Below are 22,428 nucleotides of genomic sequence, written 5' to 3'. Positions count from 1 at the left end.
ACCAACTGTTAAACGTTTGGTTTGAGGGCTTTTATTTTGAATTCTGATTACCCTCGCGGAGTCGCGCTTACATTATAGCATGTTATTGTTTTCTTCTGATTGTTTTTTTACTAGAAATATCTAAATTTTAAACTTGAGCGTAAGTATATTTTAAAAGAATGTGGCGTGGAAATGCGTAAATATGTATATAAGTTTAAAGAAGTGTAGAATTGAACACGAGCTTTATGGATTTTATGCTTAAATGAAATCCTGTGCGTTTATTATCCATGAAGCTTTGGGCTGTTTTAGTTTAAGTGCTGAATTAAATTTATTTATTAAATAACTTTTTTTTAGTTGTAAAAATGTAGCTAGACCTCGCAGTGCCATATGTGAAGGAAGAAGCTTTCAGGTAAGATGTGTTGTTTTGTTAAAATTAGTTTACACACACACATACATACATACATACATACATACACACACACACACACATACATACATACACATACATACACACACACACACACATACATACATACATACATACATACACACACACATACATACATACATACATACATACATACATAGATACATATACACACACACATACATACATATACATACACACACACACATACATACATACATACATACATACATAGATACATATACACACACACATACATACATACATACATAGATACATATACACACACACATACATACATACATACACATACACACACACACACACACATATACATACATACGTACATACACACACATACATACATACATACATACATACACATACACATACACACACACACACATATACATACATACATACATACACACACATACATACATACATATACATATACATACATACATACATACACATACACACACACACATATACATACATACACACACATACATACATACACACACACACACATATATACATACATACATACATACATACACACACACACATACATACACACACACACACATATACATACATACATACATACATACACACACACACACATATACATACATACATACATACATACATACATACATACACATACATACACACACACATATACATACATACATACATACATACATACATAGATACATATATATATATATATATATATATATATAGTGTCTGTGTGTGTATATATGTGTGTGTGTGTGTGTGTGTGTGTGTGTGTGTATATATCCTTATGTTGATTCTTCGCAAAAGCTTGTGCAGCTTTAAATTAAACCTTTTATTAAACCTTTGCCACCCCTTATTGTGCTTCTGCCCCCTTTTAACACCCCATGTCCCAGAACCATGGACACACCCCTTGTTTTATTACCTCTGTTTGTAATGTCCTTGTTTATAGATCATTATTTATCTTAACAGACTCATAATGTAAAAGTAAATGAACTTGTGACTAAACAAAACTTTACCTTAAACACAATTTGCTCACGTCACAGGAAGAAGAACATTTATGCACGTGATTAAGATTTGCTGTAAAAAAAAAAAAAAAATGATCAGAGAAAAAGCTTCTTTCTTTACTCCGTATTTTTTTCAGTCATTTGATTGAGAAATCCAGGACTCAGATTCGAGGAATGCAGTGCAGCTTCTACGTAAGATCATTACGAGCTGTTGAGTGAGATGTTGTGAATGTTAAAGCTTTATTAGATGATGTGTTTGTGCATGGAAAGCTGTAGAGCATTAAAGCGCCGCTGCATCATTCTGCTCTCTTCAGGTAAAGTCGAACTGGATGAGTAACCAGAGTGGTATTGTGGCTAGGAGAATAAAACTATAACAGATTTTATTGCAGAATAAAATAAATTTTCTGCACATTAATGAATAAATTTGTTTGTATGTTTCTGTATTTATTTGTTTGCATATGTATCTATCTATCTATCTATCTAGCTGTTATTTATTCTCTCCACAGTTTAACTACACTTTTTCTTTTATTTCTACTTTCTTTAGTTTTACTGACATCCAAAAGAATTATTCAGGTTATTATTGCACGTGTTCAGTGACAGTAAAAGTATTTCTCCTAAAGACGAGCACACACTCATTGCTCTGCCTGGACCTTTTTCTTTAATGTGTCACAGACTTTTTATTTTTTTTTTCTGCTCAGAATGAACGACATGAACCTCAGTCCGGTGGGCATGGACCAGCTCAGCGTGTCCTCCGTCAGTGCCAGTCATTTGGGGCTTCCTACCTCGCCCACTCACAGCCACAACCCCATCACCACTCCAGGTCAGATCAGAGGAAGAAACAAAAAACAACAACAACAACAAAACAACCCTCTGTGCATTGTGCTATTAGAGGAAAACAATTAGAGATGAATCTTCTTAAAAAAAAGTGGAGAATACAGAGAGAGAGAAAGACCTACAAATAGAGAGAGACAGACATATATATGGAAAGAGATATAGAGACAGACAGAGAGAGAGAGAGAGAGAGACGGATAGAGGGGGTTAGTGAGGGAAAGACTGTTTCTAGCTGCTAGATCGTGTTTGATGAGCGTTAGCTGTAACAGTAAACTACAAAATGAAGGATACAGTGAAAATGAAATGGAATCACAGTTAAGACGAGCTGAGTTTTTTCAGCAGCACCACAGCATAAAGTGTTTTATTCCTGTCGTGTATTCCTGTAATAAAGTACCTGTATTATAACACACACACACACACACACGCACAAACATACACGTTCATTTACAGCTTTTATCAACTTTTTTTAAATCTCATTTTATACAACTAAGCATTTGAGGGTTAAGGGCCTTGCTCTGTTCTCTCTCTCTCTCTTTCTCTCACACACTCACACACTAACACACACACACACACAAACCTACCTGCTCAGTCGATTAGTTTTGTGTGTATATATATATATATATGTGTGTATATAGTATTCGATCAGATTTTATTCAAATATTTAAAATGTCTTGTTTGTTTCTCTGTTGATGTCTTGAGACGATCTCTCTGCTCTTTCCACAGGAATGCCGGTGGCTATACCGAGCCTAGGGCCGTCTCTGGGGCCGCTGCCCTCTGCGCTCTCCCTGATGTTACCCATGGGGCCTTTAGGAGACCGAGGAGTGATGTGTGGACTTCCTGAGAGGAACTACACCCTGCCTCCTCCTCCGTACCCTCACCTGGAGAGCAGCTACTTCAGACATATTCTACCAGGTGATAAACTACGCACACACACACACACACACACACACACACACACACACACATACACACACACATACACCACAATAGTTGACTTTTCTACCATGCACCACATGCAGCACAGTGTATCGGACTAAATACAAAAAAGTGTATGATATTTTATAAAAGTGTATATCGTCGCTGTCAGACGGAATCCTCGTATCTCCAAAACCGTTATTTTTCAGGAAATTAAAAAAACGCCGTACCTTATCTGCAGTGCACAGGGTTTAGTCCGCGTTGCAGTGGATTGTCTTGAGCTAAATTCCTGTCCTCAGACAAGCACCAGAACTAGCGGGGGTCAAGATTTTTTACCTCAGAAGACGTGTTGATTCGTTGCGACTCTTCTTGAGGAGAAATATGCCGTGAAGCTCTCACACGGAGTGAGGAAGAGGTGGACAGTTGAAGTGTCCGATGGAGTTATGAGATTTGTGCTCAAGCTATTTTCAAGACTTTAGATTAATAACTTGTAAAAATAACAGACCCACGTGGGGACTGACCAATAGCATCGATATGTGAAAAAATATGAAATTGACCAAATTTGGACATACGAGGTTTCTGCCCGACAGCGACGTTATATTATGTAATAATGATAAATATTGAAGAATAAACATATTGATGAGGGATAATTAATCAATATTAATGCTAATTCTAATCAATTCTAACATTAATTAAAAAATTAGTTTTAAAGGGGGGGGCACGGTGGCTTAGTGGTTAGCACGTTCGCCTCACACCTCCAGGGTTGGGGGTTCGATTCCCGCCTCCACCTTGTGTGTGTGGAGTTTGCATGTTCTCCCTGTGCCTCGGGGGTTTCCTCCGGGTACTCCGGTTTCCTCCCCCGGTCCAAAGACATGCATGGTAGGTTGATGGTTAGTGTGTGGTTGCGAGAGTGAATGAGAGTGTGTGTGTGTGTGTGCCCTGCGATGGGTTGGCACTCCGTCCAGGGTGTATCCTGCCTTGATGCCCGATGAGACCTGAGATAGGCACAGGCTCCCCGTGACCCGAGGTAGTTCAGATAAGCGGTAGAAAATGAACGAGAGAGAGAGTTTTAAAGGGAGATTTAATGTAAATTCAGCTGATCCGTTTCACCTTATTGTTCATTATAAAGACACGTTACTCTCCTCGTTCCTCTAATAATCAAATCCTCCTCCTAATTTATTTATTTATTTGTTTGTTTGTTTGTTTATTTATTTATTTATTTATTTTTTTCCCTCCTAACTTATTTGACATCTCTGTCTTTTCGTCTATGATGTCAGGACTGAAACGGTCCTCAAAAGAAGTTTTTATGATGTTTCTAAACCCGATCGCTTTTATCGTCATGGTAACAGACGCTCTGTTTTATCACCGGACTTTTCAGCTCACGATGTTTGAACTGAAACATTTCTCTCCTCTTAAAACGTTCAACATCGTCTTGTTTAGTGGATTATTTCTTCTTGTAATGAATTAAACACATCATAAGGAAGATTTTGTGTGGTTCTGAACATGTCCTGCAGGTGGCAGCACATTCAAACAAACACAATGAAGAAGCTTGACTCTAAAATGCTGATTATTTTTCTATAAAACCAGGTCCTGTGGATTAGCTCACGTTATACAGCAGAAACTCACCTGCAGATACAATAATTCATGTATTTATTAAATGTTTGTGACATTGTACATTTACAGTTAAATGTAATATATTGAAAAGAAGCCCCTATTTTTTTTTTGCTTTTTGCTTTGAGAGCTGCTGTGATAGAAAACTAAACTTCCCAAATTAAAATCGAACTATCTGTGAAGAGAAGTGAATTGATAAAGATTCGCCCTGAGGTAATATCTGCCGTTTCTGTAGGTATTTTGTCGTACCTGGCCGATCGTCCTCCTCCTCAGTACATCCACCCCAGCAGCCTTAACATGGACGCCACTCTGTCCGTCGCCAACAGCAACCCTTCATCTCTCGACCCCTACAGCGGTGCAGGAGGACATTTAGAACAAAGCCTGGTGTCTATAGACTCGCGACAGGCAGAGCTCCACCAGGGCGGCGCTCATGAGGTGCAACTGGATGCCGGCCTGGCGATGGAATCGCGTGTGAACAGTCCCATGTCTCCAGACGGCATGGGGGAAGAGCTGGCCAACATGGATGGCGTGGTGGTGAGCGCAGACTCCCAGCAGCCCCTCGGAGGTAGGAATCAGCCCCACGAGAGCCTGGAGGGAGGCGTCATGGCTTTGCACGGCCCTGGGCTGGAGCTGCCTGTGGTGATGGAGCAGGAGCACATGAGCGGACGTGTGGGGAGCAGCTCAGGACCCGGAGCTCCTGGAGCTCTGAGTGAAGCTCTACACACTAACGGTGAGCTGAACTCTGGTGTGGTCAGCGTAGTGCTTACCGGTGCCATGGCGACGCAGACGCAGCTCGAACCCGTATCGCTGCACAGCTCAGGCATGGGGCTGGAGCCCGTAAACGTGTCCCCAATCACCGCTGAGGTCTCGCTCGGCCCGGACAGCAGTCTCGTCCTGGTCAACTCTACGCTGCAGCTGGAGAACGCCACCGTCGTCAACAAGAACATCAACGCTGCTTTCACCATTTGTGAGTTCTACAAGTAAAAGCTCTGATTAAATGAACAAAGTAGATTTAAGGTGATGACATGAATGTAGTTAAGTTTTTTCACTTGTTTTTATTTTTTTTTTACAGTGAGAGATTTTTTTTGTTGTTTTTATTTTTGTCTTCATTGAGAAACATTTTTACCTGCAATGAGAGATTTTTTTGTCTTTTTAACATTTTTTTGTGTCATTCTTTACTGAATGAATGAGTAATAGTTGAAATAATCAGGTCTTTTCGGAAATGAAGAGGAAAAATAGCGATAGGAGAAAGTAATTCAATTATAGGCTAAATACTAAGTCTAAATAGTTACTGATAGTAATGAGCCTAAATAGTAGAAACATTTTTATTGTTTTGTTTTTATTTTATATGCATTTTTTGGACACAGTGGCAGGTTTTAGGGCCTGTGTTTTATTTTCTCTTGCTGTATAACACACACGTTATTTTACAGCTTGTGTACTTTATCATTTGTTGGTTATTAAGTTGGTTATTAATGCTGTCATGTGTTTAGGGTGCACTTTGTGTGAGCGCTCCTACAGCTCTGACTGTCCCGAACACGGTCCCGCCACCTTCATCCCAGACACGCCCATTCAGAGCAGAGCCCGCCTCTCGTTGCCCCACCCACTGTGCCTCCGCGTGTCTGTAGCCGATGAGCCGAACGGTCAGTGACGATATTTTATACTGATTTCTGCTCTGCGTGATTTCAGGATGTTTAACTCCTCTGTCTTGGGGATGTGGTTGCTAAGCAACAAGAGACTGTGGAAAGAACACGCTAATCAGACACTAACGTGTAGTCTTATCTCCTCAGGGGTGTTTGCACGAGAGACGATTCCCAGCAGGACCTGCTTTGGCCCCATGGTAGGACAACACTGCAGCAGTGTCGAGCTCTCCGGCTGGACCGATAAAGACACGCCTCAGCTCTGGAAAGTTAGTCTTCCTCTAAAACACTAAAAAGAGAACACTAAATAACTTATTAAATAAAAGTAAGATAACATACTTTAGCCTCATTGTCATTTTATACAATACAATTAAATTTTGCAAGTGTAGTGACTTTCAGAGAGCAACAAAATGAATTAAGATCTAACAGAGTAAAGTGGAAAATAGATAATTAGTGTAATGCCTTGATTATTGCTTTGGGAAAGAAGTAAACGAGTAACTGACACAGCATCCTAAAATTCTCTGGATGATCTCAGTTACTTTGAAACTTCTCGGTTTTTATACGTTTTGCTTTAAATGACCTTTTTGCGCCTTTAAAAGTAGCATCTCAAAGCCCTTGACATAAAAAGATGAAATTAAAAGATATACATAACATTTACAGGCACTAAAACGAACCATACAAAAAATAAAACTCCAATAAATAACAAAGAAATCACATAAAATCTATCATAAAAAAATTTGTTTTAAGGCGGGATTTAAAAACACCCAGAGATTCTGCATTCCTAAACTCCGAGGGGAATTCCACAATTTGGGAGTCTAAAAGAAGAAAAATCCAGATCACCCATAGTTCTTAGCCGTGTCGTTTGGACCGTCAGAAGACCAGCTTCAGAAGAGTGTAGAGCACGTGTAGGAATGTAGGGGGTTAACAGCTCACACTAGGAACTCTAGCCAGCAAAGCATTACAGTAATCAATGTGCAAAAAAACAAAAGTGTTGATGAACTTTTCAGCCACAGAGAAAGTCAACATGGGATGTAATTTGACAATGTTTCTGAGATGAAAAAATGATGCTTTGACAGTGTTACGAACATGATGGCCAAATGATAAATTGGCATCAAATATCACCCACAAATTGTTTACTTTAGTTTGGAATTGTAAAGCAAAGCCATCCACACTTAATGTTATGGATTCTGCTTTACGCAACCGATGAGGTGAACCAATAAGCATCACTTCACGTTTTTGTCACTGTTCAGACAAAGAAAGTTATAATCACTTCTGGTTTATTTGCATAGAGCTTTTAACAGCCACAAAGCAGCTTTACAGGAACATAAACATTAAAAAAGAGACTAGAGGTGACGGCGGTGAGGAAAAACTCGCTGAGACGTCACGAGGGAGAAACTGTGAGAGACTCAAAAGTGAAAGCAGTCGTCAATTAAATCAAATAAGTTTGAGAAAATTTAGTTAAAAAAATTATAAGTAAAATTGTATTGAATTATAAAGTGTTAAATTCCTTTACACATGGAGACTTTACTGACATTTTTCCCTTTATGTCTCATTTAAATTGGTCATTTTTTTGAAACAGACGTGTTTTTGTTTTTCAGATATTCCACAACGACATCTTGGAGTTCTGTATAGTGACGACGGATGAAAACGAATGCAGCTGGATGATGTTTGTGAGGAAAGCGAGGTGCCGTAATCACAGGTCTTAACGAGTATAATCTGAGTCCCAGAGGCTTTTCACTTAATTTCCTTGTTTTTGTTTTCTGCAGGACGACGGAGGAGCAGAACCTGGTGGCGTACATCGATAACGGGAAGTTGTTCTTCTGTACGTCCCGAGAGATCCTCCCTGAGCAGGAGCTGTTCTTTTATTACAGTCGGGAATACAGCAGACTGCTGGGTAAGACGGCGAGACTGTGAGGATCTCATACAGTCTCAGCTCTCTGGACTTCAGAATGATTTCTGAAGTTCATGCTTTAGTTCTCAAAAGCTATTAGATAAAGTTGCCTTGAAGTTAAAGAAGTTGCCGGAGCTCCAGATGAAATCGGACGAAGCTACGGTTCATGACAATCAGCGTTTTTAGAGATGTCTAATAAAAGACATCTTTTTAGTCAAGTAAGGTGTAACATCTGAAAGCCTCACCCACCAGTCAGGTCCTACCCACCAGTCAGGTCCTAACCACGGGTCAGGTCCTAACCACGGGTCAGGTCCTACCCACCAGTCAGGTCCCACATAGCAGTCAGGTCCCACCCACCAGTCAACCCCATGCACCAGCTAGCTCCAACCCAGCAGCCAGGTCCCACCCACCAGCTAGCTCCCACCCACCTGTCAGGTCCTACTCTCCAGCTATCTCACACCCACCTGTCAGGTCTTATTCACCAGTCAGTTCCACCCACCAATTGGCTCCACCCACCTTTCAGTTCCTATCAGTCAACCTACCAGCTACACCCACCATTCAACTCGACCCTATCGGCAGTAACTGCAGAGAGAGGGAGAAGAGAGAATACAAAAGAAGCGATTGAAGCCACCAACAAACATAACCAAGTGTATGCAAAGCTCGCAACCAACAAACTCCAAGTGACAAAGGCATGTAAAGCTATAACGTTATTTCTGAATCCCGTCCTGTAGGCGTTCCCCACGTTCCAGAGGGACAAATCTGCCACTGTGGAAAAGAGTGCACCTCCTTCTCTGAGTTCAAAGCCCACCTCAACAGTCACGCCCACAGCCACAGCCCCTCCCAGGAAGATCCGACTCATGGCGTACACGGTCAGCCACACCCCCAGGATAAGCTGACCAGCGAGGCCCCCAGCAGCAGCTCGTCTCCGTCATGGCAGTGCCAGGCTCAGGGCGAAGCTCAGTCCAGCAGAAACGGTCAGCGTCATGGCCGAGAGAGGAAGTTTAAATGCAGCATGTGCTCGCGAGCCTTTACCACATCCACCAAACTCAATGTGCACTTCATGGGTCATATGGGTGTGAGGCCACACAAGTGCAGCTACTGCAGCAAAGCCTTCAGCGACCCAAGTAACCTGAGGATGCACCTGAGAATCCACACAGGTACCAGATCAGCACCACAACGTCTATAACAGAAGCTCTTTTTGGAGTCTGGAAGCTTCTGTAGAAATTGTTGAATTGTAAAAAAAAAAAATAATTACAAGTTTTTGTCTCATTTTGTTTAATTCTAGTGATGATGGCATTTTGTGCCTTCAAGTGTTAAGCCTAGCATTACGTTATGCTGCCTCTGGATACATCTTGTTTATGCTGCTAAAAAGTTTTGGCCCCGGTCTTAAAATGGGTAGTTTGTGATCTCTGTCGATTTATTTCTACTCTTATTCTAAAGGTCAGAAGAACTTCAGGTGCAATGTGTGTGGAAAATCCTTTACCCAGAAAGCCCACGTAGCATCTCACATGGTCATTCATTCGGGAACCAAGAACATCAAGTGTGACCACTGTGACAAGACGTTCAACAGGAAACAGGACCTTAAGCAGCACATGTATTCACACTCGCTGTAAGAACATGTACATTTTTATCGCATTATTATTTTACTTCACATTTCTTTTCATAGCACAAGCAAACAGCTTGTTAACCTCTGTGTCTGTTTTCCTGCAGCGACCGTCAAATTAACTGCCCAAAGTGCGACAAGCAGTTCCTCAAAACCGACCACTTAAAGAAGCACCTCAACTCCCATGAAGGGAAACGGGACTTCATCTGTGAGAAATGCAACAAGGGCTTCCTGACCAAGTACCATCTGACACGCCACCTGAAAATCTGCAAAGGCCCAAAGACAGGCAGGGGAGCGGTTCATGAAGAAGATGGCGAGGAGGAAGACGGCGACGAGGAAGAAGAACCGGACGAAGAACAGGAACGAGATTTAAGAGAACCAGACGAGAGAAAAGATTGTGACATTGGCGTGGAGGAGTTTTCCTCTGATAAGACTCTGTAACCTTTCACTGTGAGCTGCTTCACATTACACTAAAATTTATTTACCGTTGATTCAGTTTACGTTCTGTTTTACCTTCCGAGATGCCAAATTATATGGACGCTCTGGTATATGGAACAGTTCATGAGTATGAGACTTGTTCGGCTCAGCGGATGTTTCTGGTGGTCAGAAAAAATCACACGCTGTATCTGAAACACTGACATTTTATTGTGTATCAGTTTAGTATGAGGTCAGTTTCATTTTGCCTTAGTTGTTATTTATTTGTATGATGTCAGTGAGTAAAGCCACCTTAGAATATGAACTGGGGTCATTTATAAATAAATTAATTTCTATAAATCTTTAGCTTTTTTTTTTTTTTCACATTTCCATTTTTTCATTGCATAAACAAATTACACTTCTAATTAATGCTAATTATTATTTTATGCTACTGTGTCTGATTATTATTGTCCCTAAATCATGTTAAAATATTCACTTAATAGAATTAATAAAATTCAGTCTGTTTGATAAAGAGAAGATAGATTTAACTAAACAATATCACCCATAATTAGCCAAAGAAAAGCAATCACTTGGGTGTAAATATTACAAAAATGTAGTCAACGAATCGTTTGTGAGTTGAAAGAGTCGAATCTTAAAGTGAGCTGACTCAAATGATCTAACTCTCTCAAAAGAGCTTGTGGACACAGACGAGGCAAAGTCATTTGATTTGAGGAAACTATTTCAGCCGTAGTAGGACAATTAAAAAGAATTACATGAGGTAAAGATTGAAAGAAATGTCAATGAACCATTTGGGAACTAAAGGAGTCGAATGCTATCGATGAGTCAGAAGATCAAAAGATCTGACTCGGCTATAAGAGTTGGAATTTCCTTGAGACGTATAAACACATTCAGTCACGGTTATCCGAAAGAACAATTAATGCTCTAAGTATTAAAACATTAACTTATTAAAGAAGAAAATCTGGTTTTGAAGTTGTTCGCGAGTCCAAGTGTCGACTCTTAGTTAACTCGGTTTAAAGATTCGGACGTTCTGACTCCTTCTCACAAGAGGGCGGTGTTGTACCTGATGTAAACTACAGCCTGGATATTTCTGCTTTTCTGCCTGTAGTTAACGTGTGGTCAGGAGTCAGGTGACACGTCCTCCTTCACCAGCACTAACTTAAACTAGTTACCTACCTTTAACCAGCTGAATTTATTATATTTCATAATCTCTGGATTATATATATTTGTAAAATGGCAACTTCAGTGAAGCTCCGCAACGGAGCACAGATGCCGACTGTGGGTCTGGGTACATGGAAGGTGAGAGTTCAGATATATACAGTTTTTATGGGTTTTATTGTGAGTAACTTTCAGTTACGTGTCTTAAAAATGATTTATTATTTTATTCTGTTTAAATTCTATCGAGCATAAAATCAGAATCATTTTTATTTGGGACTAAAGTGAGGAGAAAACTACGGAAGCGTATTGCATTCCCATGAGGAAAAAAACATTTTTTCACTCTGTTTTTATGAATTAATGAGTTAATTATCTCAGAATTATGAGATTATTTTTCATAAAAATAAAAAAAAAAATCAATTGTTCTGGTTTTCTGAATTAATGAGATCCCTCAAAATCCTGCCAGGAGCTCTATTTTAGGTGGATTGCATGGAAGTAAACATGTTCAAGTTTAATCCGGTTTTATTTTACTTTGTGTTTGAGACATTGGGAGATTCTGCTGTCTTTAAGTAATATAAATGGTGTTGTTATTAGTGCGTCAACTTAGACACCTCAAGACTTTGTGCCTGTTCAGACGAAAAGAACATTGTGATCTGCTTGACGTTGCTGTGTTTCTCCAGGATCAGTTGAACCGATATGGTCTGCTTCACGGTAGCCGTATCACCATTCGTGAAAACCCGTCACCATTGATGCAGATCCCATATGGATTGAGTTTATCATATGAATCAACATGCCATGAAAAGTTCGGGCCTGGATTATGATACAAACGTCGCCGAAGACGATTCCGGCGCCTCAGTTGCACTCCATAGGGATCCAGTATTTTCAACAATTGCCTGATTGTCTCTTGTGTCACCACATAACCAGCCTGAATTCATTTCAGACGCATCATCTTATATCCGTGAAGCATACAGTACCATATCGGTTCAACTGATTAAACTTGAAAGGCGGGACATGTTTACTTCCATGCAATCCACATTAAGTCGTTAATTCAGAAAAACAGAGCAAAATTTTTTTTTTCCTGAAAAAATATCTCATAATTCTGAGATAATTCATTCATTCATTCATTCATCTTCTACCGCTTATCCGAACTACCTCGGGTCACGGGGAGCCTGTGCCTATCTCAGGCGTCATCGGGCATCAAGGCAGGATACACCCTGGACGGAGTGCCAACCCATCACAGGGCACACACACACACTCATTCACTCACACAATCACACACTACGGACAATTTTCCAGAGATGCCAATCAACCTACCATGCATGTCTTTGGACCGGGGGAGGAAACCGGAGGACCCGGAGGAAACCCCCGAGGCACGGGGAAAACATGCAAACTCCACACACACAAGGTGGAGGTGGGAATCGAACCCCGACCCTGGAGGTGTGAGGTGAACGTGATAACCACTAAGCCTCCGTGCCCCCCTTTTTGAGATAATTAAGTCGTTAATTCAGAAAAACAGCAAATTTTTTTTCCTGAAATATTCTCATAATTTTGAGATAATTAAGTCGTTAATTCAGAAAAACAGAGCAAAATATTTTTTTTCCTGGAAAAATATCTCATAATTTTGAGATAATTAAGTCGTTAATTCAGAAAAACAGAGCAAAATATTTTTTTTCCTGGAAAAATATGTCATAATTTTGAGATAATTAAGTCGTTAATTCAGAAAAACAGAGCAAATTTTTTTTCCTGAAATATTCTCATAATTTTGAGATAATTAAGTCGTTAATTCAGAAAAACAGAGCAAAATATTTTTTTTCCTGGAAAAATATCTCATAATTTTGAGATAATTAAGTCGTTAATTCAGAAAAACAGAGCAAAATATTTTTTTTCCTGGAAAAATATGTCATAATTTTGAGATAATTAAGTCGTTAATTCAGAAAAACAGAGCAAAATATTTTTTTTCCTGGAAAAATATCTCATAATTTTGAGATAATTAAGTCGTTAATTCAGAAAAACAGAGCAAAATATTTTTTTTCCTGGAAAAATATCTCATAATTTTGAGATAATTAAGTCGTTAATTCAGAAAAACTGATTTTTTTTTACTCAAATGAATGCAATACGCTTCCGTAACAAATAACCAATATATTAGCAAAATTATTGATACAAATGACTGCTTGACCTGAATTTAACAAAATACTAATACAGCTGGAGCAGAAACCCCTAAATGTCCAATCCAAATCACATCACTGTGGAGAAACTCCACCCGTTCTCTCACGCGCTCTCATAAGCCTTCAAATCCATCACAAGGTCTTCAAGCACCTGCCCATAACACGGTATCATTACTGCTTCAGCAGATCTTTAATAGATTTGGAGGACAGGAAATGAATGCGGGTCTTTTGTCTCACTCACACTGTGTACACCAGGTTGCACAGTTGCTCTTTATGTATCTAGGACTAACTTACTAAGTCCTTAGCCCCGTCTTTGTTCTATGTAGTACCATGAACCAGGAGAAACGTCGTCTCGTCACTGTGTACTATAACAGCTATCTACGGTTGTAATGACAATAAAAACTTCTCGTCTTGACTCGACTACTGAAAGTTCCTACTCCAGGCCACATGGTGGCGCTGTTGCGCCTGATATAGTTGCAGTTGTTTTCTGCATTTTGTCCCCACATAGAAGACTCATCATACAGCAGCACTAACCAGCTCTAGTTTACTACCTTTTAATAAAGAAACTTTAATCTTGTTGAAAATGGCAACTTCAGTGCAGCTTCACACTGGAGCAGAGATGCAGATTGTGGGTCTCGGGTGTTGGCAGGTGAGAGTCAAAATAATGTAGAATGTGTTTCATTTTTAGGGTTTTCTGTATTTTATTAAGTAACTGAATCTTGTGCTCAAAATACTTGTCTTCTCTTTAATATAATATTTAATATATGACTAGAAAAGCAAAATAAAACTAAATGCATCATTAAAATAATGATAAATAACTAAAACCACGTAAAGGGAGAAATAACAAAAATCTCTATAGCGAATTCTAAAAATAAAAGAATGTGTAATGATAAAATAATTGATTTAAATCATATAGTTATAGAGTAAATTATTAGTAAGTAATTATACAAAATGAATAATAGATTACAAATAAAAATAAGTAATTACAATTACGAATAAATGTTTAACAGAATTTTATTAAACAAATAACTGCTTGTAATATCAAAAAAATATGAAAAATAAAAAAACTAGAGAAAAAAAATCTAAATAAAGTTAGATGTGAAAAATTCATACATAAAAAATTGAAACGATTGTTTACCAGAATCCTTAAGTTTACTTAAGTCTTATTTTTTCTTCTTCTTTCTATATGTATTTGATATAAACATGAACCGTCTGTAGCTTAGTGAACCAGAGTTCATGCATTCAATGATAGCACTTTTGTACGTCGCTGTGGAAAAGGACGTCAAACGCCAAATGCTGTAAATGTAAATGTAACTGAATGCTCTTGATTTTGCATGTACTTGCACGATCGGGCGTATTTGGTTGCTGCCACATGATTGGCTGATTAGATAACTGCATGACTGTGCAGATATTCTTGTGTTTCTTTATAAAGTGGCAGATAATGTAAATAATAAAGTATAATCACAGCCCTTCCTTTCTTTCTTTTTTCTCCTTTTGATTAAGCGTTTTTGTGATAAGACTCAATCGGTCTGTTTTGTACATCAGGAAAGTTAAACAAAGCCTTTTCGTTGCGCCGATAAACGAGTTAATGTTTATTTAACCCTTTGCTCTCTGCCCCCAGTCTAAGCCAGGCGACGTGACCGCCGCCGTGAAAGCCGCCGTCGCCGCAGGCTACAGACACATCGATGGAGCGTTCATCTACAAAAACGAGCAGGAGGTCGGAGAAGGCATCCGGGACATGATTAAAGAAGGCGTGGTGAAAAGGGAGGAGCTGTTTATTGTCAGCAAGGTAAAACTCGCCACCTCTCTCCCTGAAAATGTCGCTCGTTTTACAAACGTTATGACAAACTCACTTGAATTGTAACTCGTTCTCTTTGTAGCTTTGGTGCACCTTTCACCACAAATCAGCAGTAAAACCGGCGTGTCAGGAGACTTTAAGTGACCTGCAGCTGGACTACCTGGATCTGTACTTGATTCACTGGCCAGTGGGCTTTTTGGTATCTTTTTTTATACTTATTCAATAAAACTAGAACATATTTCATCTCCGCATCAGCAGCCGTAGTAATCGTTGAAGTGTAACGGTAGCACGAGTTGTATTAGGAAAATAGCGTCAGTCCTCGATGTAGTAGTAATAATGATAGTAGAGCAGCGGTTTAATATTAACTCTCACTCACTCACTCACTCATCTTCTACCGCTTATCCAAACTACCTCAGGTCACAGGGAGCCATCAGGCATCAAGGCAGGATACACCCTGGACGGAGTGCCAACCCATCGCAGGGCACACACACACACACACACACTCTCATTCACTCACACAATCACACACTACGGACAATTTTCCAGAGATGCCAATCAACCTACCATGCATGTCTTTGGACCGGGGGAGGAAACCGGAGTACCCGGAGGAAACCCCCGAGGCACGGGGAGAACATGCAAACTCCACACACACAAGGTGGAGGCGGGAATCGAACCCCCAACCCTGGAGGTGTGAGGCGAACGTGATAACCACTAGGTAGAAGGTGTAGTGTTGTGGACATAAAAGTAATATACTATTAGAAACAGCAGCAGTATCAGTATTATTAATAATAATAATATCAGTACATGTGGTATATGCTGTATTTTCTACATGTTTTTTTTTTCGGATCAAATTGAATTAATCCTCGGGGAAATCAGTCCTCCTTACGAGTCTAATCCTCTTCATCACCTCTGATCCCTGAGAAATTGTCCCAAGCTGAAAACAATTACAGACATCCGACTGAGCCGAGCCTCGTTGTTCTCCTAGTGACGGCATTAGATTACTGACGAAAGCTTGGATTTGTCTTTAAGAAGTCTCTAAGGGTTTATTTAACATAAAGTTAGATAGCACGTGCACAAGAATTACGTAGCGCACGTAACGATAAGAAGACGTAAGTAGACTAGGGAAGGTTTCTTTAAAAGAAAATGTTTCTTGATTCATGATAAATATTTCTTTAAAAGACTTGTGTTTAAGGAGTGTGTGTGTGTGTGTGTGTGTCTCTCAGCCTGGACCTGAAGATTTCCCAATGGACAAGGAAGGTTTTACCATCAGCGATGGTACCAGTTTCCTGGAGACCTGGGAGGTAAGAAATGATTTACAGTTTTATTAATAAATGTTTCCCGAGGCAGCGTCACTTCATTACGCACTGACGTTGTTGTTGTAGGGAATGGAAGAGCTGGTGGACGCAGGGCTGGTGAAGGCCATCGGCATCTCCAACTTCAACCGAGAGCAGATTGAAGCCATTCTGAATAAACCAGATCTCAAATATAGACCTGCCAACAACCAGGTACAAGTCAGATCAAGATGTCTGTGAATTCAAAATCGAATTGTTAGGATACAAACCACTACAGATCCGATAGGAGTCAATTCACTACTGATTCATTACAATTTAATTCACTTATAATCCAATAGGATTCAATTCACTACCGATCTGTTATATTATGATTCACTTCAGATCCGATAGGATTCGATACACCACTGATTATTACAATTTGATTCGCTTCTAATCCGATCGGATTCGGTTCACCACTGATCCATTCCATATGATTCACTACTGATCCAGTAGGATTCAATTCACCACTGATCCATTAAAATTTGATTCGCTTCTTATCCGATCGGATTCAGTTCTCTAACGATCCGTTACAGTTCAATTCGCTTCTGATCTGATCCGATCCGATTCGATTCACTACTGTTCTGTTACAATTTGATTCGCTTCTAAACCGATCCTAGGATTCAGTTCTCTACTGATCCATTACAATATGATTCATTGCTGAGCCAGTACAGTTCAGTTTACGAATATGATTCCATTTGGGCCTGATTTAATGCGATTCAGTTCAGTTTGACACCAGAATAAATTCGGGAGAAAACGAAAAGCCGTGTTTTCATCTGTATTTCCTCTGTAACATGAAAAGCTCTATTTTTTATATTAACTTGAGAGATAAAAAGAGAAGCTGATGAAGGAAGGACTGCTCGTAAATGAGAACATGATCTTGTTTCACAGACGTTATCCTTAAATCTTTAAATCCTTTTTTTTTTGTATTGTACTGAACTCGAGGTCGAGCTGTTTTTTTCTTGTCATTCTCCACCCAGCTTTTCTTAAACAGCTGTGACGTTGACGTCGTTAACTTGTCACCTGAAGCTAAACTACACTGACGGATGTCCACTTAAAGGTCATCTTTTGTTTACTGATCCGTGTTCCGCTCACGGCAGCTTTATAACTCTCAGGCTTCTGGCTTTGTGTCTCAAATGTGTCTGGAAACAGACAAGGGGCAGATAACGACATTATGTTAGGACTTAAGTACTTTTGCTGTCCTGTCTTCAGCTCTGCTTTTCTGGGACTTGAAGATTAAATAAATGAATCAATACATATATATTAGTTGTTTTTTTTTAAGTGCTTTGTTGTTGAGTCGAATGCTTTTAAACCATCTGCATTTAAAATCGTCACAGTTTCATTTTTGTTTTGTATTTTCAGGACAGGAAAATCGAGACTGTCGTTTGTTATCGAATAATAATAATAATAATAATAATAATAATAATAATATCGAACCTGAAAAATGAGTACAAATAAATTTGTACTTTTTCAGATATTTTAAGTCCAACGTCACGACGAGTCGTCGCTGATCTCATCTCGTTACTGTCACGGTTACTACCACACTCTTATTTCCTGCAGATCGAGTGCCATCCGTACCTGACGCAGGAGAAACTGATCACCTTCTGCCAGTCGAGGGGGATCACAGTGACCGCATACAGCCCTCTGGGTTCTCCCGATCGACCTTGGTGAGGGATTTTATCTGACTGTTTTTTATCCTGAGAAGTTAAAAGCTCTTTCTGCAGAAAAAAATAATCTGCTTTTGTTTTTAACGTTCAGGGCTAAACCGGAAGACCCGTCCTTGCTGGAGGAGCCGAAGATCAAAGCCATCGCTGAGAAACATAAGAAGACCAGCGCTCAGGTGGGACAAATAAAACCAGCAGGTTCTTCTGAAATGAAGCTCGTTGTGTCACAAGGTTCAGTTATATTCTGCTCTTTTTATTAATCACCTAGAACCCCATACAAACTGTTCGTTATGGGACGCGACATTCGCTAAATTCCAGGGGTTTCGTTACCACGAAGTAAAGCGGGCTTGTTTCTGGAGCTCTCTTTCAAAAAAACCCCAGCATACTACGAAGGACAAAACAGTCATACAGGTTCATTTATTTTAGAAAACAAATAAACAACCAGAAACTACGATTAGGATTAGATTATGAAATAGGCCACGCCTACCCGATGACGCAATATCTGTTACGCTGTTCTGAAATCCCTGGAAATAAGTGCCTGCCTATGGGGCGCTCTTGTTGTAGGGGGCGTGGCCTGATTGTACTTAGGTCACATGACCATAACACCAGAACGTATAGGAACTCAGTGACTTTATATGTGAAAGCTACAGGATCACACGTCTGTTTTTGTTTCCTCGTGTTTTGATTTTTGAGCCGATCTCGTGGATCTTTCTACTGCTAACTTTCTAGAATTTATTATGTCGCTTTGTAGAAGCCAACATTCTGTTTTCCTATTTCAGCTTAGACAAAAATTTATAAAATGTAATGCATTTACATTTACATTTATGGCATTTAGCAGACACCCTTATCCAGAGTGACTTACAACTGAGTAACTAAGGGTTAAGGGCCTTGCTCAGGGGCCCAGCAGTGGCAGCTTGGTGGACCTGGGGTTCGAACCCATGACCTCCGATCAGTAGCCCGACACCTTAACCACTGAGCTACCACATCCCCATAATGCGGCCTTTCGAGCCACATGCACCAAATTTGGATATGTTGTAGACCCTGGTCTTGAGTTGCTATTACTTGAGTTGCTATTGTTGCTATTACTTTTCTAAGTGATCCAAGTACCGGTACTTCTGGTACCGGGTCTCAAATTGGCTTTTTTCCCCATAGACTCCCATTATAAAATTTGGAGGTTTATAACTCGGCAAGCTTTCGAACTATCTACACCAAACTCGACCAGCTCCTTTAGAGTGAGACTCTGTACAAAGTATAAATTGGTGTACCGACTGGACTTCCGGTTGTCCCACAGCCCCGCCCCCAATATATGCAAAATCAAAAAACTTTTTACAACATGGACATGTGACATATCAAAACACTCAGAACAATGAGGGGAACTTCCTCACGTGTATTCTGATGATGTCACATGATGTCACGTGAAAATAAAAAATTAGCACAACATGAACATGTGACATATCAAAGCACTCAGCCCAATGGAGGGGAACTTCCTCAGGAGTATTTGGATGACGTCACATGCTCGTCTCCACTTGCCTCCAAATGTTTTGGCACCCTATCTTTCTGTCCACTTGCCTCCAAAAGTAACACTGAACCTTATGTCCACTCACCTCCAAAAAGAGGTGAATACTTTGTGAATACTTACCTCGTCAAAGCCAACATCAAAGTTTGTCGCAACGAACTTTACAAATCTAGTTTCAAATTAAAATTTTATTTCTTACATACGCACACAGTCGTGAAATGCTGTCTGCTTTTTTTTTTGTTTTTTACATATATATATAATATATATATATATATATATATATATATATATATATATATATATATATATATATATATATTTAAAAAAAGAAAAAGAAATCGCGATAAATATTTCAAAAATTTATTTGAAAGAGAATTTAAAAATATATTAATCATAAGAAAATAAATGAAAAGTACTGTACGATAAAGTGGGTACGAGGTAAAATAGGTGACAAAATACGGAGAGAAATAAAGAGAGGATTTTATGCCATGTGGAGACACCGACTGATATGTTCTGAGATGTTCTGTACGGTGGCCGAGAAGTGCAAAACACATTAACAAATCCGAAAACACATTAACAAATCCGAAAACACATTAACAAGTCAGACAACCCAGAAACGGTAGTGTATCGTTTTTGAATGGAAACTTACCGATCATTGGACAAGACACCTGTCACTCAAGATATACAGGTATGGAATCTTATGTGTAATGTGTAAAGTTCTCCGTTTAAATATAAGAAAATAACAGAATTAATCCACAGTAATCCAGTCCATCCATCCATTCCAACTTTTCCCTGCGGCAGACTGTTGAACTTCATGTATACCTTGAGTGACAGGTGTCTTGTCCAATCACAAACTATACCAACCGCTTCCGGGTTGTCTGAAATGTTGTTGTGTTTTCTGATGTGTTAATGTTTCATGCACCATTCAAACAACCCGGAAGCGGTAGGTATAGTTTGTGAATGGAAACTTACCGATCATTGGACAAGACGACTGTCATTAAAGATATACAGGTGAATGAAAGGTGTCTCGTCCGATGATGGTAAGTTTCCATTCACAAACTATACCAACCGGGTTGTCTGACTTGTTAATGTGTTTTCGGATTTGTTAATTTGTATTGCACTTCCCGGCCACCGTAGTTCTGAGATATGAGAGCGAATGACATGACAGATTTAGATGGTAATAAACATCCTGGAATCCTCAGCTAATAACAATGTTGCTGTAAAACAAACGTGTCTCGGACGTTCTGTACATTTCCTCTCCAGGTCCTGATCCGCTTCCAGGTCCAGAGGAAAGTCATCGTGATCCCGAAGTCTGTTACTCCGTCTCGCATCATAGAGAACTTTCAGGTAAGCTTTTAACAGAAACGCTGAAACTCCCCGTGAACCTTTATTTATTATTAATATTAATATTTTGGTTCTCGTAATGATGGCAGGTGTTTGACTTTGAGCTGAGTGACGATGAAATGAAGACCATTTTAAGTTTCAACAGGAACTTCAGGGTTTGTCCCTTGCAGTGGTGAGTGTTTTATATTACAAACATCATCCACATTGTGTCACGTTCAACACGAGCGATAACCTTCCTGATTTTGTCTGTTTTTTCTGACAGGAGCATCAAGCACAAAGATTATCCGTTTAACGCCGAGTACTGAAACCTGAAGGAAGAAGAGTTCACCTCATCGTGCTGTTAAGACAACGCAATGAGACTGTTAAATGATTCGTTAGAGTTCGTGTAAAAGTTAGAAACATAGTTAGAAACATTAGTTAAACGTTAAAGATCGTTAAAGATAACGTTCGAGTCTCAACTGTAGAAAGTTCACTGTGAAAACTGTGAAAACGACACACCTAAAAGCACTTATCTTTTTTTTTCCCCCCACTTGGGTTTAGTAATTATTCAGAGCTCACTCCTCTCATTTCTGCACAGACGTCTGTGTGAAAGAACGTCGATCGAACGGAAGGAAGAACGATGAAGTGAGAACATCATCACGATGCTAATGAAATCTAATGAAACACAAACAACGTGTAATTAATTCGTTCATTCATTAAAGCCACTCCCTTAGACTGAAAAATCTTTGTAGTTCACTTAACGAGAATGGAAACGTGTGAAGTGTGAATGTGAAATGTGTGAAGACGGAGATTTAAAAAAAAAAAAACATTTGTTGATTTGGTTTGTTTCAACACTCCATGTGTCTGTTTAATCTTTGTATTGTCTTTGTGTGGATTAAAAAGCTCTAAAATAAAGCACATACATCAAGCATTATTTTTTCAGGTGTTTGTTCTGTTATTTATTTATTTGAATTCACAGTATTATTGTTTTTGTTTTATTTTTATTTTTTTACATTTTGCAAAGCTGCTTTGTCATGTATTAAAAACCCAACTAATTTGGCGACATCTGCTGGTCAGGTCCTGTAACTACAGTAAAGGAAACTAAGCGAAAACGGCGAAATT

At 39.4% G+C, this 22,428-nt stretch overlaps 2 protein-coding genes across 6 annotated transcripts; both read left to right on the top strand.

Annotated features, from left to right (window-relative positions):
- Positions 1-46: 46 nt before the first annotated feature.
- prdm4 (PR domain containing 4) lies at positions 47-10,699 on the top strand. 4 transcript variants are annotated; one of them, XM_060889916.1, is made up of 13 exons: positions 75-139; positions 334-388; positions 1,575-1,629; positions 2,136-2,257; positions 2,992-3,180; positions 5,030-5,761; positions 6,285-6,434; positions 6,582-6,700; positions 8,030-8,115; positions 8,198-8,325; positions 9,054-9,479; positions 9,763-9,931; positions 10,033-10,699. In XM_060889916.1, exons 4-13 carry the CDS (start codon positions 2,137-2,139, stop codon positions 10,364-10,366), a joined length of 2,454 nt encoding a protein of 817 aa, XP_060745899.1. In that variant the 5' UTR covers positions 75-139; positions 334-388; positions 1,575-1,629; position 2,136; the 3' UTR covers positions 10,367-10,699. The 4 variants fall into 4 exon arrangements, with proteins under 4 accessions (XP_060745898.1, XP_060745896.1, XP_060745897.1 ...); XM_060889915.1 differs by having other exon boundaries at positions 47-388; XM_060889914.1 differs by lacking the exon at positions 1,575-1,629 and having other exon boundaries at positions 48-139.
- A 752-nt stretch (positions 10,700-11,451) lies between these two features.
- Positions 11,452-22,237, top strand: akr1b1.2 (aldo-keto reductase family 1, member B1 (aldose reductase), tandem duplicate 2). Of its 2 annotated transcripts, none has more exons than XM_060889597.1 (10): positions 11,452-11,656; positions 15,299-15,466; positions 15,558-15,674; positions 16,699-16,776; positions 16,858-16,980; positions 18,364-18,470; positions 18,562-18,643; positions 21,247-21,330; positions 21,417-21,499; positions 21,590-22,237. In XM_060889597.1, the coding sequence occupies exons 1-10, from the start codon at positions 11,591-11,593 to the stop codon at positions 21,630-21,632; spliced, it is 951 nt and encodes a 316-aa protein (XP_060745580.1). In that variant the 5' UTR covers positions 11,452-11,590; the 3' UTR covers positions 21,633-22,237. The 2 variants fall into 2 exon arrangements, with proteins under 2 accessions (XP_060745580.1, XP_060745581.1); XM_060889598.1 differs by lacking the exon at positions 11,452-11,656 and adding an exon at positions 14,176-14,326.
- Positions 22,238-22,428: the final 191 nt, after the last annotated feature.

Source organism: Tachysurus vachellii, chromosome 16 (genome assembly GCF_030014155.1).
Source record: "Tachysurus vachellii isolate PV-2020 chromosome 16, HZAU_Pvac_v1, whole genome shotgun sequence".
In the NCBI taxonomy this organism is placed as follows: domain Eukaryota; kingdom Metazoa; phylum Chordata; class Actinopteri; order Siluriformes; family Bagridae; genus Tachysurus; species Tachysurus vachellii.
Note: the sequence above shows the minus strand (reverse complement) of the source record. Positions and strands in the feature narration are given on the sequence as shown.

Bases quoted from the DNA above. Each gene is read 5' to 3' on its own strand.
- prdm4 (XM_060889913.1), top strand. From the start codon at position 2,137: ATGAACGACATGAACCTCAGTCCGGTGGGCATGGACCAGCTCAGCGTG. The intron at 6,701-8,029 runs GTTAGTCTTCCT...TTTGTTTTTCAG, and splicing joins ACACGCCTCAGCTCTGGAAA to ATATTCCACAACGACATCTT. The intron at 8,326-9,053 runs GTAAGACGGCGA...CCCGTCCTGTAG, and splicing joins GGAATACAGCAGACTGCTGG to GCGTTCCCCACGTTCCAGAG.
- akr1b1.2 (XM_060889597.1), top strand. From the start codon at position 11,591: ATGGCAACTTCAGTGAAGCTCCGCAACGGAGCACAGATGCCGACTGTG. The intron at 18,471-18,561 runs GTGAGGGATTTT...TTTAACGTTCAG, and splicing joins GGTTCTCCCGATCGACCTTG to GGCTAAACCGGAAGACCCGT. The intron at 18,644-21,246 runs GTGGGACAAATA...TTTCCTCTCCAG, and splicing joins ATAAGAAGACCAGCGCTCAG to GTCCTGATCCGCTTCCAGGT.